This window comes from Rhinatrema bivittatum, chromosome 4, assembly GCF_901001135.1.
Source record: "Rhinatrema bivittatum chromosome 4, aRhiBiv1.1, whole genome shotgun sequence".
In the NCBI taxonomy this organism is placed as follows: Eukaryota; Metazoa; Chordata; class Amphibia; order Gymnophiona; family Rhinatrematidae; genus Rhinatrema; species Rhinatrema bivittatum.
In genome coordinates, this window is record NC_042618.1 from 98,906,503 (window position 1) to 98,922,211 (window position 15,709).

The 15,709-nt window shown below is 43.6% G+C and overlaps 1 protein-coding gene across 1 annotated transcript in view; it reads right to left on the bottom strand.

The window, feature by feature from the left end:
- Positions 1–3,776: 3,776 nt before the first annotated feature.
- The window catches only part of GEMIN2 (gem nuclear organelle associated protein 2), a 67,568-nt gene continuing 55,635 nt past the window's right edge, over positions 3,777–15,709 (bottom strand). Inside the window, exons 6-10 of the mRNA XM_029598497.1 lie at positions 15,431–15,475; positions 13,131–13,199; positions 12,095–12,205; positions 11,213–11,271; positions 3,777–4,842 (exon numbers count right to left, since the gene is read on the bottom strand). Coding sequence (XP_029454357.1) covers positions 4,803–4,842; positions 11,213–11,271; positions 12,095–12,205; positions 13,131–13,199; positions 15,431–15,475 — 324 coding nt within the window. The 3' untranslated portion in view covers positions 3,777–4,802. The remainder of the gene's footprint in view (positions 4,843–11,212; positions 11,272–12,094; positions 12,206–13,130; positions 13,200–15,430; positions 15,476–15,709) is intronic.

Below are 15,709 nucleotides of genomic sequence, written 5' to 3' on the forward strand. Positions count from 1 at the left end.
TCAAGTCCCGCTGTCACTCCTTGTGACCTTGGGTAAGTCACTTTACTCTCCATTGCCTCAGGTACAAATTTGAATTGTAAGCCCTCTGGGGATAGGGAAAATACCTACAGTACCTTAATGTAACAGATGTGATATCTCAGCTTGAATGTCAGTATATAAAAAATAGAAAATGTGTGGCATAACTTGAGCTGATCCCCACCCAATTTTAAAGCTCTTAAGCAATTCTGCCAAGAATAGGCAAAAAATACGCACCATGCCACTGTACAAAGTTGGTAGACACTTATCCCGATATCTTGACTTATTGCTGGGCAAAACAAAAAGTTTCCACCATCTATTTATACAATCACCACTTTAATTTTAAAGATAATTGTTTTGGAATATTTCTATAATTCTTTCATGATAAAAGTGTAGAGGATGTTGAGTAGATCAATAAATCTTACTTTAATGCATTTTGAGTTGTATTTTTTGTTTCACACAGCAGCATGTGAAAAATGTACGATGTAAAGACTTTTATACAGCACTGTAGATTAATCATATGTGTGGTAGAAGTAACAGAGTTGCCAACTGCCTCTGGATTTTCAGGACAGGTTGATTCAGTCCTGATTTTACTCTATTACATGCAAGGACTTATAGGTTTGTTTTTCTAAGGAACTGCAACAGGAAAGTTAGAACTACAAGTCCTTGTTTGCAATGAGGTAAAACCAATATTGGAGCCAGCTGGCAACCCTAAATACAATATAGCAGGAGTAGGCGATCCCTATCCTGGAGTACCACCAACAGGTCTGGTTTTAATCCACAAGGAATATGCATGAGGTATATTTGCATGCACTGCTATTATATTCAAATGTCTCATACATATTCAGTGTGGATATCCTGAAACCAGACCAGTCTGTGGTACTTGAAGACTAACTTGGAGCAGCAGTGGACCAATCTAAAACGAGCAATCACCAAGGCAACTACTCTATATGTTAGAAATGTAAAGAAAAGCAAAAGAAAATTGAAACCTATCTGGTTCTCAAAGGAGGTGGCTGACAAAATTAAAGCTAAAAGAACAGCATTCAAGAAATATAAAAGATCCCAAAGGGAGGAACACAAAGAAGAATATTTGATTCAACTGAGGGAGACAAAGAAATTAATCAAGTTGGCAAAAAGTCAAGCGGAAGAGAGGATTGCCAAGGAGATAAAAAATGGTGACAAAACATTTTTCAGATACATCAGCGAAAAGAGAAAGGTCCAAAGTGGTATAGTGAAATTGAAAGGTGATAATGATCAATGTGTGGAGAGAGACGAAGAAATGGCAGAAATATTAAACGAATACTTCAGCTCTGTGTTCACTAAAGAAGACCCTGGAGAAGGACCATCTCTACACAACAAGAAACTGGAAGGAAATGGAATAGATGAAAATCCTTTTACAGTAGAAAATGTGTGGGAAGAGCTAAAGAACCTTAAAGTGGACAAAGCCATGGGGCCTGATGGGATTCATCCAAGGATATTGAGGGAGCTCAGAGATGTTCTGGCGGGTCCGCTGTGTGACCTGTTCAATAGATCCCTTGAAACGGGAGTGGTGCCGAGTGATTGGAGAAGAGCGGTGGTGGTCCCGCTTCACAAGAGTGGGAACAGGGAGGAGGCTGGCAACTACAGACCGGTTAGCCTCACTTCGGTGGTGGGAAAAGTAATGGAGTCACTGCTGAAAGAGAGAATAGTGAACTATCTACAGTCTGGAGAATTGATGGACCAGAGGCAACATGGATTCACCAGGGGAAGATCCTGTCAAACAATCTGATTGACTTTTTTGACTGGGTAACCAAGGAATTGGATCGAGGAAGAGCACTCGATATCATATACTTGGATTTCAGCAAAGCTTTTGATACGGTTCCGCACAGGAGACTGGTCAATAAACGAGAAGCTTGGGAGTGAGTGCCGAGGTGGTGACCTGGATTGCAAATTGGTTGACGGACAGAAGACAATGTGTGATGGTAAATGGAACCTTCTCTGAAGAGAGAGCGGTTTTAAGTGGTGTACCGCAAGGATCGGTATTGGGACCGGTCCTGTTCAATATCTTTGTGAGCGACATTGCGGACGGGATAGAAGGTAAGGTTTGTCTTTTTGCGGATGACACTAAGATCTGCAACAGAGTGGACACGCCGGAAGGAGTGGAGAGAATGAGACGGGATCTAAGGAAACTGGAAGAGTGGTCGAAGATATGGCAGCTGAGATTCAATGCCAAGAAGTGCAAAGTCATGCATATGGGGAGTGGAAATCCGAATGAACTGTATTCGATGGGGGGGGAAAGGCTGATGTGCACGGAGCAGGAGAGGGACCTTGGGGTGATAGTGTCTAATGATATGAAGTCTGCGAAACAATGCGACAAGGCGATAGCAAAAGCCAGAAGAATGCTGGGCTGCATAGAGAGAGGAATATCGAGTAAGAAAAGGGAAGTGATTATTCCCTTGTACAGGTCCTTGGTGAGGCCTCACCTGGAGTACTGTGTTCAGTTCTGGAGACCGTATCTACAAAAGACAAAGACAAGATGGAAGCGGTACAGAGAAGGGCGACCAGGAAGGTGGAGGATCTTCATCGGATGACGTACGAGGAGAGATTGAAGAATCTAAATATGTACACCCTGGAGGAAAGGAGGAGCAGAGGAGATATGATACAGACTTTCAGATACTTGAAAGGTTTTAATGATCCAAAGGCAACGACAAACCTTTACCATAAGAAAAAAATCAGCAGAACCAGGGGTCACGATTTGAAGCTCCAGGGAGGAAGATTCAGAACCAATGTCAGGAAGTATTTCTTCACGGAGAGGGTGGTGGATGCCTGGAATGCCCTTCCGGAGGAAGTGGTGAAGACCAGAACTGTGAAGGACTTCAAAGGTGCGTGGGATAAACACTGTGGATCCATAAAGTCAAGAGGCCGCCAATGAAGAGTGGGTGACTCGCCAGAATGATGGCTACTGCCTGGACACAATACCCTTATTCAATAAACATACACATGGTTACTGTGACTCCAACATCACTCTAAGCTTCAACAGCAAGAGGAAATGTGGAAAAAAGGATTTGCACTCACAAAGCTGGGAGTAGCTGGCTTGTTACGGCGGTTACTACCCCAAACCAAATGTGCCTGATACTTCACTTTCGATGCACATCCAGCATAGCTCTCTGCTCCAACGGCAGGGGAAAAGAAAAACTGATACTTCACGCATACCCAGCATAGCTTCAACGGCAGGGGAGAAGAAAAAAGGATTCACACTCACAAAGCGGGGAGTAGCTGGCTTGTTACGGCGGTTACTACCCCAAACCAAATGTGCCTGATACTTCACTTTAGATGCATATCCAGCATAGCTCTCTGCTTCAACGGCAGGGGAGAAGAAAAACAACCAATAAGGGCTGTATAACATAGTCTGGGTTAAAACAAATAAGCATGGGTGTAGCTTGCTTATTGCGGCGGTTACTACCCCTACTACCCCCTAACTAATCAAGCTTGATATTTCACTTGGATGCAGCTCCATCACTGCTCTCTATATTAATGGTGGGGGAGGAAGGGAAATAGAACCAAGAGCTAAAAGAAACAGATAAGTATGAGAGAAAAAATGTGTGAAGCTTGCTGGGCAGACTGGATGGGCCGTTTGGTCTTCTTCTGCCGTCATTTCTATGTTTCTATGTTTCTATGTTTCTATAATCCATGGAAGCATATTTATGTTGAAATGTAGCTTTATGAAAAACTGAAATAGTAGGAACTTTTAATTATTGACATCACTGGCCATGAAAACCATGTGCAAAGGAGCAATATAACTTTATTGCACATAAAAATGCAACTACGTTGAGCCTTTAACAACTGTTTGGTTAGAAAGGTTTCCTGCTGGTTTGTTTAATACACCTGCTCCATTTTCTACACGATGCAATGGAAGTTTATTCACTCATCTGTCATTTAACAGGCCCCATGCACAATATTTTAGTTTCATGCAAGGTAGAATTCATTTAACCAGTCATTCCATTCCATGATGGCTTTTACTGCAGCCAGATCTTATATGCTTTTATTCTTTGGCATATTCCAGGATGTTTCATGTTGCCAAGCGTTCAGTTTTCTCCCATTTTGCTTGTCTGGTAAAAACACTTTCACACTGAATGACCTTCACTCCTTTCGATGGAGCTCTAAATGTCCCAGGAGAAACTGGAAGAAATGATTTTGCAGATATTTCTCCTCAATGGCAACAAATATACATTGATTCAAATGTACTAATGAAGACAAGGTTCAAGCGAAACATTTTAACATTCCAATTTTAAAAAAATTTATTTACAAAAAAAATCAATGCAAAAAACCATGATGTTTACTATCTGAATTGGTATAAGGTCCTCTCATGGCCCATCTAACGGTATGAACTGGATATGACGCACCATTTTGCTGATACTGGTTCTATTGCTGAAGTTACTGAAGAAAGAACAGCTTTTAACAACTTAAAGGCACTTGAACAGCTTCCAAATGTTTTCACACAATCAGAAAGAAATAAGTTCAGTAACATCATGTTAGTCAGTCTCTGTGAGCATCAGTTAAGTTGGAAAGCTAAAATGAAGATGAATTTACTTTATATTAAAAAAAAAAAAAAAAAAAAATCACTGAACAGCTTTAGCTGGTCCCCAATCCTTCAGAATGGATGTGCAGTGTGGGGAAAGCATAGCTGAGTAGGGCAGTGCCTGGGCAACCTTGACCCGAAGCATTGTTGGTCTCTGGGTAAAAACACTGATACTGCATTTGAAAATGACCAGTGACGTCCATGAAATCATTACTATTATGTGAATGTATCAAGACGATTCATCAGCCAAATCCCGCTGCTCAAAATACCTATTAAAAAAAAAGAAAAAAATAAATATGGATGACAAGCAACTTCAAACTTTTCTTGGGGAAGATGAGTTTGGGGATATTTTGCACTATATTTTGAAGAGTAAGGGAAGGTTAGGAAGCAGTAGAAAAAAAGAAATGGGGTTGACTAGTTTTGGAAACTTCTATAGTCAAAACACTTGGGACTGCAGAAGGCTAAATAGGGAAGACAAAACCAACATGCAAAGAATGGCAGTACGGCTGCATCAAACTCCCAGAAAGAGAAGGTAAGTTCAACCAACTTGAAACGGAGGCAAGGCTCCCAGACATTCTTAAATGTCTGGAAGCCTTGTTTCACCTCCCAGCTAAGGAAAAAGAATAATACCTTCAGACAGTCAAACTTGTATGTCTGACAGTTGGGAGGTATCCTCAGCTGCAGCAGCATAGGTAGTAGTAACTGAGCAGAATGAGTGGGCTAAATGGTCCTTACCTGTCACCATGTACATTAAAGAACAAAATGGCTGGCTGGAGCCCAAGATAAACTTGTGCACCTTGTATACAAATATTAGTTCCCACATTGCAGGTTGTTAAAGCATAGAAACATTTTCATCATGCAAACACACCTAACCAAACTGAATCCCCTTCTAGTTCCATAAAGAGATATACTACTTACCTGTTAATTTCCTTTCCTCTGATGAGAGCAGGCCAATCCCCACCAGTGGGTTATGCACCTCTGCCAGCAGATGGAGTATGAAGCTAACATCATGGATATATAGTCCTGCCCCAACATCAGCCCACCAGTATCCCCCCTGTGGATAAACTAATTAAATTAGAAAATGATTAACAAAATCAACCACTCGTGCTTCCAACCAATAGGGAAAACTGAGCTCAGCCAAACGAATACACTTATTCGCTAAACTGAGGGGCTGGTTAAGCCACTTACCAGTCTTCAAACAAATAGCAGGAACACTCTGCAATGTCTGCACTGAAAGGCAAACCAAAGGTAAAAATGCAGCAGAAGAGGGCAGGTTGGGGATCGGCCTGCCCTTATTAGAGGAAAGGAACTTATCTGGAAAGTAGTAATTTCTCCTTCCTCTGCATTTAGGCAGGCCAATCCCCACCAATGGGATGTACCAAAGCTACTCCTGAACAGGGTGGGAGGCTGCCCGCGGTCCAGTCATCACTGCCCATGCGAACACAGCGTCCTCCTGAGCCCAAACATTCAAGTGGTAATGCTTGGACAAGGTGTGCAATGATGACCACATCGCTGCAGCAAATCAACAGGTGACAAAGTTCCACCCATGATACCGCCTGAGCCCTCATGGAATGCAGTCTGATATGCTTCGGCAAGGAATCTCTGCAGCCACATAGGTGGCCGTAATGACCTCTTTAACCCAATAGGCTGTAGTTGCCCACATTGCCGGAGCACAAGCAGGGGATCAGACTTCCGAACAGATTTAGAAACTTTTCAAGTACTGCAGCAAATGTCTCTTGACCTTCAAGGTATGCAAAAGACAATACTTACTTTTATCTGTCCCTGTCTAAGGTAGGCAGGGAAATGGATGAGTCAAATGAAACTCTAAAACCACTTTTGGCAAAAAATGAGGGCACATCCAAAGCTGTACCACTCCCGGAGACTCAAGCAGAAAAGGCGCACGGCAAGAAAGGGACTGCAGTTTGGAAACCTTATGTGCAGAAAAGATTGCCACCAGAAAAAAACCTCTCTTCGATGTAAGCAGACGCAAGGAAAGACCTTGCAGGGGCTGAAAGGTCAGACCTGCCAAGAATTCCGGGACCAGATTAAGGTCCCACAGAGGCACCGGAAGCAGCAAAGGGAGGAAGAAAATGCTTAACTCGCTTCAAGAACTGGGACACATTGGGATTGGAAGACAAAGTCTCATCATTGACTCACCCCCTATAAACAAGCGAAGGCTGCCATTTGAACCTTCAAGGTGTTATAAGGGCCAGTACTTTATGCAATCCATACTGCAAGAACTCAAAAATTAAGGGAATATCCACCTTGAGAGGCTGAGAACCTCACTCAGTACACCAGGTCCTGAAAACTCTCCAAACTCTAACAGGCCAGAGACAGAGAAAATTTCTTGGCCTGAAGCAAAGTGGAAATCACAGCAGGCAAATAACTACGCTTCAACAACCTAGCCCTCTCAAAGGCCAAACCATAAGACAAAATCGACCAGGATTGTCATGCAGAATGGGTCCCTGCCGCAACAGATCCTTCTGAGGTGGTAGCCTGAGGGGAATGCCCATCAGCAGTCTCTGTAGATCAGCATACCAGGGCCTCTGGGGCCAATCCAGAGTCACCAAAAGGATGGTGTCGACTTAGACTTAGAATCTTCCGAACGATCATGCCTATCAGAGGTCAGGACAGGAAGGCATACAGCAGGCTGCCCCTCGGCCAAATCTGAACGAGCATAGATGCCCAGCGCTTTCATGTCCTGTCTGGGACTGAAAACCACGGAACTTTCTCACTGTCCAAGGTCACCAGCAAGTCTAGGTACAGGTGGCCCTTAGCACTCCACAATGAGCTGAAAAGGCTTCATCTGCTAGCTCCCACTCTCCTGAGTTCAAATTCCTCCTGCTGAGAAAGTCGGATCGGACATTGTCCTTTCTGGCAATGTGAGAGGAGGACATGCCTAGCAGATGTTGCTCTGCCCATACCATAAGCACATCTATCTCCCCCAACACCTGTTGACTCTTGGTTCTGCCCTGATTGATGTAGGCCACTGTCGTCACATTGTCTGACATTATCCAGATCGCCCAAGCCTCTAAATGTGTAGTGAACTGCAACCATGCTAGACAAACCACCCAAGCTTCCAGTCACTTGATGCTCCACTGCCACTCTTCGGCATTCCAGCAACCTTGCACCATCCACTCCTGACAGTCCAAATGGAAATAGCCATCTGTACCGCAGTCCCTCACGCCTTAGCACCGTGGTGATTTCTCGGAATTCCATCCATTTTTTTTAAGTGTTGTGGGAGAAAGATCTGCAAATATAGCGATGCTGTGGGATTGCCATTCCCAAGTCTGTTTTTTGGCCGCCATGCTCACTTTCTCTTTCAGGGGGTATCTAGTAAAGCATGCGATTATATCCAACAACTTGTTTCCCACCTTCGGCCCTAAAGATCTATGGGTCCGCTCTATGGTTATCTCCGAGGCACTCATGTTGGAATCCGGATCCTGTTGCAGAAAGAATTGGCATATTTTTTGGACTGTCTCCACATAGTCCGCGTATTCATGTGTCTCGGGGACGCCGCGGAAATGCAAATTATTTTGCCAGCTCCTATTTTCCAAGTCTTCCAATTTTATTTGGAGTTCAGCCAAGTCTTGGGTCATCTGCTGGCACTGGGTTTGTAAAGCTTCCAGTTTAATCGCTTGCGCCTGGAGACGAACGTCACAATTATCAACCCGGCGCCTGATCTCAGCAATCTCCTCCCTCAGATCGCCCATCATCTCTAGCAGTTATTTTTTTTTTTTTTTTAATTCTTTATTTATTGCATTTTAAACTTAAACAAAACAAAAACATTTGCTTATTAGAAACACCGTGAATACTTTCATTACAGAAAACAAATACAGATTCCTTTGCCACTTCAAATAAGAAGAGAAAACAATAAATTTATATTCATATCTTTTTAAACACAATCTTAGTATGCAAAGGATTCATATAATTCTTTAACCATTATTCATATAATTCTAGTTTCACTCCCAGCAGAAAATAATTTTTGATCCAGAAACCATTTAAGGAACATATAAGGTAATTAACAAACTAACTTTGCTGGTTGCACGTAAACTACAGTCAAAATCTATATTTAGGTTATGATGTTAATTTTCCTGGCTTCAATAAACTCCTGTAGTTGTTTAGGAATGAAAAACACAAATCGCTCATTATCTTTCATGAGAAAGCATTTACAAGGAAACTGTATTTTTACAATATATCCCAGCCTCCTAGCCTCTTGTCTGAGGGATAAAAACCCCCGACGCCTGGCTTGGGTAGCTGGTGCAAGGTCAGGAAATATTTTTACAGCTGCCTCATGAAAATTCAGCGGATATTTTCTAAAATATGCTTTCATTACTAGGCGGATATCTTTAACAGTTATAAAGGACACCAAAAGCGTCCCTCTATTTATAACATCTAATGTCGAGTCCTCTAAAAATCCTGTTAGGTTCCCTGCAAAGGGAACATTTTCAGGATTCCCTGGGCGCGTCGACAAGGGGAGAAAGAAGCAGGAATTAATGGAAGGCATATTTAACTCAGTCAATTCCAAACTTTCAATAAAGAATCTCTTCAAAGTGGTGTATGGGATTTCTCCCACCACTTTGGGAAAATTGATGATACGAAGATTCAAATATCGAGATTTGTTCTCAATAAACTCCATACGTCTAGAGAGCGATTGACTGTCTTTTATTGCTGCATTTTTATATAATTGAAATTGCTTATTTTCTTCTTCCAGTCCGCTGACTTTCTCCCTTAAACCGTCTAGTTTTGTTTGCACATCAATGGATTTTTGAGCGTGTTGTGAACTGGTGTGTTCCAGTTTTTCATTCATGGTGTTTATTGCTGAAGCCATGCCGGCCATAAACTCCCATAGGGAGTCTAGAGTCACTTGAGCAGGCCTCGAGGGGATAATGATTAGATCTTTTTTCATGAGGTTTCCCGAGGACGTACCTTCTCCCAGATTTTCACTGGTTTCAGTCTGCCCACCGGCACTTCGATGTTCCACCGGGCTTGATGTTTGAAATCCCGGTATTATCCCTTCGGAACTCGGTGAAGTAGGGTCTGGAATCGGGTCAGAAGCACAAGCCTCCAGAACTCCGCCCCTCGCCTCCTCCACTCTGCGCTGCGTTGGTGGCTCCCTCTGCTCCGGGCTTAGAGACACCTCCTCTGCCGGCTCGAGCAGCTGTTCCACGCTGCCCTGCACACCAGTTTCCTCGGTTCTCTGAGAGACTGCAGGACTCACAAAGCGGGTGATTTCCGTCTGAATAGTCATGGAAGGCTTAAGTTCGGCTGGGTAAGTCCGAACTTTACCTTTCCTCTTAGCAGGCATTTGTTTCAGCGGGAAAAAAAACACAGCTAGACAAACCCTCCGCTCAGGTCTCAATACGTGCGGCCATCTTGGATCTCAGGTCCTAGAGACCTCTAGCAGTTATTTTTTATTTTCCTTCATGCCTTTTCTCAAGTCCTCAAACCATTTACTAAACTAGTCTCTGGTCGGGGTGTCTGTTAGTGCCGCCGTGGCAAGGCTGAAGCCGCCCTCCCCCTCCTCCTCCGACACGTCATGGCTGGCAGGCTCTCCGCGGTCGGGCGACCCCGTTTCTTCCAACTCATTTTATGAATAGGAAAAATGACGAAAGTCAACTCCTTTTTTCCGCTGAGCCATCTGTAGTGGTCGGCTGCCTGGGCACCTTATTTTGAGATGATCTCTGAAATTAAAACTCGAGAATTGCTGTTTATGGCCCAAGAAGGCAGGGAGCTCTGGTTCTAAGTGGCCATTTTACTCCGCGGTGCTAGTGCCCCCCCCCCCCCCTTTTTTTTTTTTAAATAAAAACTTTTACCTGAGCTCAGCCCTCCCTGGCTGAGAACAGAAACTGGTTCTTGACTCAGGAAGACAGGATGAAAGGTTTCACTGCCAAGCCTCTCGGCCTGCAAGAGCTAATTTATTTATTTATTTTTAAGACCATGCCAGAAAAAGGCTATTGGACTGAAGGCTCTCAACTGTGGAAGGGACCCAATGGTATCACTTCAGAAGGCAAGCGGTACTATATAATCATCTTGTCGTTCTTTTGTTTTCTTCTATTTTTTTTTCAGGCAATCCCCAGTAGGGAAATGCATGTCCACCATCTACTGGAGATGGAGAACATTGGTGGGCTGATAATGGGGTCAGGACTATATATCCGTGACGTCAGCTTCTTACTTAGTCTCCTTCTGCTGGCAGAGGTGGATACCTTACTGGAGGGACTGGCCTGCCTGAATGCAGAGGAACTGAACATACAAACTGGCAGCACACAAGCAGAACAGAACCTGGTGTTTCTACCTTCACTCACCAGGGAAGCCAGGGTTCAAATCTCAATTTATATTCCTTATGACCTTGGGCATTCTTTTCACTCTATATTGCCTCAGGTACAAACTTAGGGCTCTATTTACAAAGCATTGTCTCACAGACATAAAATGAGAAAAATTTCAGTAAATAATCCCTTAGATTATAAACCCTTTGGAGGATAGGAAAATGCCTACAGCACCTGAATGTCATCTGCTTTGAAGTCACAGAAAAAGCAAACTATAAATAAAAAATTATTATTGTGTCCCTGTGCAGCAGCATTTTGAAACAGAGACTGATGTGCTCATCCCTGGCTGAAGGGGCAATGGAACTCACAGTACCTGCCAACCAAACAGATCATTAAATTCAGAGCAGACACTCTCTCATCTTCCCTCTTCACCTAAAAAGTGAAAAAAAAAAAAAAAAGTGAATTTATAACATTTGGGGTTTTTTTATTTTATTTTATTTTTTTTTAAGATCAACAAATGTGATTGCATACTAGTGAAATGAATCCAAAGAACAGATTTGTTTTGTAAGAGGAGTGTATTTACATGTAGGTAAATTGTTTATATGGTGCCAGTGTACATTACAAAATTTGAGCACATTAGAACCACATGAATTAACATGTCAGCCCATGGTGGATGTGGTACTGAGAAATCTCCAGGTTCACAGCTCTGTACACCAGCCTGGTTAGGGTTTTTCAGCTTGAAGAAGAGACGGCTGAGGTGGGATATGATAGAGGTCTTTAAAATCATTAGAGGTATCAAACGGGTACATGTGAATCGGTTATTTACTCTTTCGGATAATAGGACTAGGAGGCATTCCATAAAGTTAGCTAGTAGCACATTTAAAACTAATCAGAGAAAAGTCTTTTTCACTCAATGCACAATTAAGCTCTGGAACTTGTTTCCAGAGGATGTGGTTAGTGCAGTTAGTGTAGCTGGGTTTAAAAAAGGTTTGGATAAGTTCTTGGAGATGTCCATTAACTGCTATTAATCAAGTTGACTTAGGGAATAGCCACTGCTATTACTGGCATCAGTAGCATGGGATCTACTTAGTGTTTGGGTACTTGCCAGGTACTTGTAGCCTGATTTGGCCACTGTTGAAAACAGGAAGCTGAGCTTGATGGACCCTTGGGCTGACCCAGCATGGCAATTTATCATGCTCTATCCTGCCTGCACAGATTAATACAAATATTTTCTATGTTCCTGGCTGTAACTTACCGCTGTGGCTCGAACTTCAGAGCATCTTCTGGCAAGCTGCCGAATTAGGGAATGAGCTTCAGGTAGAAGAGGTTTCTCCAGGCAAGCTAGCAAAGCATAAAGCCAACGGCCCTGAAATTGAACAAAATCTTTAACATCTTTAACTGCATTTCTGCATATATTTATTTATTTAAATTCTTTTAATATACCGATGCTCAAGACCAGGTCTTATCGTACTGGTTTACAATAAACTAGGGGGAACCAATTAACAATGAAAGCAAAAAGTTACATTATAACAGGGAAGTGGAACTAGGCTTGTTAGCAAAAGGATAGGATAAACAATTTCTAACTGGAGAGAAGAGGGCATATAAGCAGGAGAAAGTGCTTACAAGGTAGGAATTATATACAAAGTGCAGCATTTGAATTATATACGAATTTACATTGTGTATACGATTAAGCACGTTTTATCAAAGTGCAATAAGGCGAGCAAGCCGTTCCTTTGAGTTGCGGGAAGGGATGCAACCGAGGGGTATGAGACTGTGTGGGTGACCTTGAGGCTTCTTCAAGGGTATGCTTGGGCGAACAGCCAAGTTTTTAATTTTTTTCTGAAAGTGATATAATTACAAAGCAATCTGTCAATCAAGTGTTTAGGATAATTAGCTATCAGAACTACAGTAATAAATATCTACTGTATGTTTTACCGACAATATAAAAATGTATAGCCGCAGAAGTAGGCCAAAACTGTCCCTCCTTATTGATACAACAAAAGTTATTCCAGTGAGTTCAGTGTAAATAGAGGAGAGCATTAAGCTTACATCATATGCACAAATGAGGTCAATATTCAAAGAGTTTATCCAGTTAACTTTTGGCATGAACAGGTTTAAACAAACCAAAAAAGAAAAAGCAACTTGTATTGTTCATGTGCATATCTTAAGATGATAAACAAAAGATTTTTATTATTTAGAAAATCGAAAAATAAGAAAAGTGAAACAGAATCAAAAAGTTCTCTCATTGGAGTCAGATGTTTGGAAAAGCTGATAAGTCAAATAAAATATACCAGCTCTGGAGTAAAATCCCGGTCTTCAAACCAGTTCATTAAATATTCCAAGACGCTTGTGACTGCTGCCTGTCAAAAGAAGACAAAATTGATCACCTGAACAGTATGGCTTGGCTAGGCTACGGATCCTATCACAGTGTACATTAGCCTGACTTTCAGCTCGATACAGTAAAGTTCAGTTGAAGATTTCTCGTCTAACGAGCTCGCTGCGCACAATTCGGATGCGTAAGGCAAACCAGCGATACAGTCTCCAGTTTCGCGCGTCCGTAGCGCTTCTTAAAACAGACGCGTAACCCTTCCCGCACGTAAATGAACGAATTAGCTGTATAATGAAGGAATTAGCTATTCCCCTCCGATACCGTAACGGGCACTCAGGTTCTCTCATTAGTAACGCACTGTTTTGCCGCGGCCGTAACGTGTTAGTTTACCGCCTCCCCCTAGTAGGAGTTAGGACTGTGAGTCTAGTAACAAATCCATCGACACCGCTTAAGATACTCAAAAACAATAAAACACAATTTAAGAAAAAAGCCATACAGAGATGATCGAGAAAATGTAATGATGTGGGACACATAAAACCTGTCAGAAGAAAAAATAAAAATTTTTAAATACCTGTCGGAGGGCCGCGTGGGTCCAGGCGACCGGCGGGAGCCGGGTGGTCGCGTGTTAAATCTAGGCCGCGGGCGGGTGGGCGCCTGTTCCAGGCGGCGGCGGCGGGGGGACACGCGTTAGTTCGAGACGGCCGGCGGGTGGTCGCGTGTTAAATCTAGGCCGGGTCCGCACAGGCTCGCATTCATTCAGTGCCGGTGGGGGCTGCCTCTGGCAGCCCCCACCGGCACTGAATGAATGCGCGCCTGTGCGACCCCTGCGATTCGGCGCTCATGGCGTGACGTCACGGCATGTGACTGCCTTGAGCGCCGAATCGCAGGGGTCGCACAGGCGCGCATTCATTCATCCAGGCGGAGGAGCTGGTGGCGAAAGCAGCCGGCTCCTCCGCCTGGATGAATTCATTCACTGCCGGTGGGGGCTGCCTCGGCAGCCCCCACCGGCAGTGAATGAATGAATGCGCGCCTGTGCGACCCCTGCGATTCGGCACTCAAGGCAGTCTGAAACTAACGCGCGTCCACCCGCCCCCCCCCCCCCCCGCCGCCCGGAACAGGCGCCCACCCGCCCGCGGCCTAGATTTAACACGCGACCACCGGCCCCCCGGATCCCGCCGGCCGCCTGGACCCACGCGGCCCTCCGAGAGGTATTTAAAAATTTTGATTTTTACACTTCCTGGTGCCTGTCATTTCAAATGTCATTTGAAATGACAGGTACCAGCGCACCCAGGTTACTGTATAGGCGCTGTATTAAGCGCCTATACAGTAAAATGGGTTACGCGGGCATAACCCTTCCCTACCGCTTTAAAGCCGCGGCATGCATTTGCATGCGATTAGAGGAGAGTATCGGGGAGTTAGTGAAGAGAACTGTGCGTGCGGGGAGGAAGGGTGCGCCTGACACTACCTCACTGTTTCTACCTCGACCTTACTGTATCGACCTGTTTGGTAGGAAAAGGAGCTTATGGGATCATACTGCTGGATGTGCATGTGTCTCCTGCCTCCCCACTTATAACTTTCGAATGGCGGGACCTAACTCAGGCCCCTGTGAAACGTGTGCCTTGTGAGCATGTGGTTCTGTGCACATTTTCATATGTGCAGAACTTTATTCCTGACATAGCAAAGAGTTTTATCCACAAAATAAATGTGCACAAATCTGAGTAAAAATGTGTGCAGAGATCAGCACTCCTCCGTATTAATCAAGGCATTCGCTATTAACTCCCCCAATGCAGAGAGGTGCACAAGTTTTACTCAGGTTTTCTAAACACCAAAAATTTAACTCCTGGTCAGTGGAGCCGTGCTGCTTTTTCTCTTGCTGAGGATCTGCTGGCCACACTGTTCTTGTTGGTACATGGCAGCTCTATGGCGCTTTTTGGTAGCAGCACCTATGGCCATGGTCATATTGGCCATAGGCACGCTATGGCTCTGTCCCGACACCTCAAAGTCCAGGTTTAATCCCAAAGATTAACACTAGCAGAGAAAATGTCCAGCTGCTGAACCCTTACTAGAAATATGAAGGCAGTATAAATTTATATAGAAAGTCTCTAACAGCATAAAAGTTTATCAGACCAGAAAGATACACCATGCATGTCAGACCCAGCTAGAGAAGAACAGCAACTCAGAGAGAGAGAGAGAGGAGAGTAACTCAAATCTTGCTCATTAAGATTTTGTACGGAAAAAGATTATAAAGTTTGGCAAGCTTACCTGACTCATTCTGCTCACGATACTTAGTAAAGGAGGAAAGCCAATCTAAAAAAAAGAAAAAGTGCAATTACAAGCATTAAAGAAAGAGAAGCAGGGAAAGAACAGAACCCAGGAAGCCATCAAAGGGCAGGAGATGGAGAATCTGTTTCTTTCCAGCAAGTCACACTGTACAACAAAAAGATCCCTCAAAAGTATCTGGTCCAATTATAAAATACAAAGTGAACAAACACCCCCTGCCATTCCAGCCATCGTATGAGACTATGGACTACCGGAGTTTGC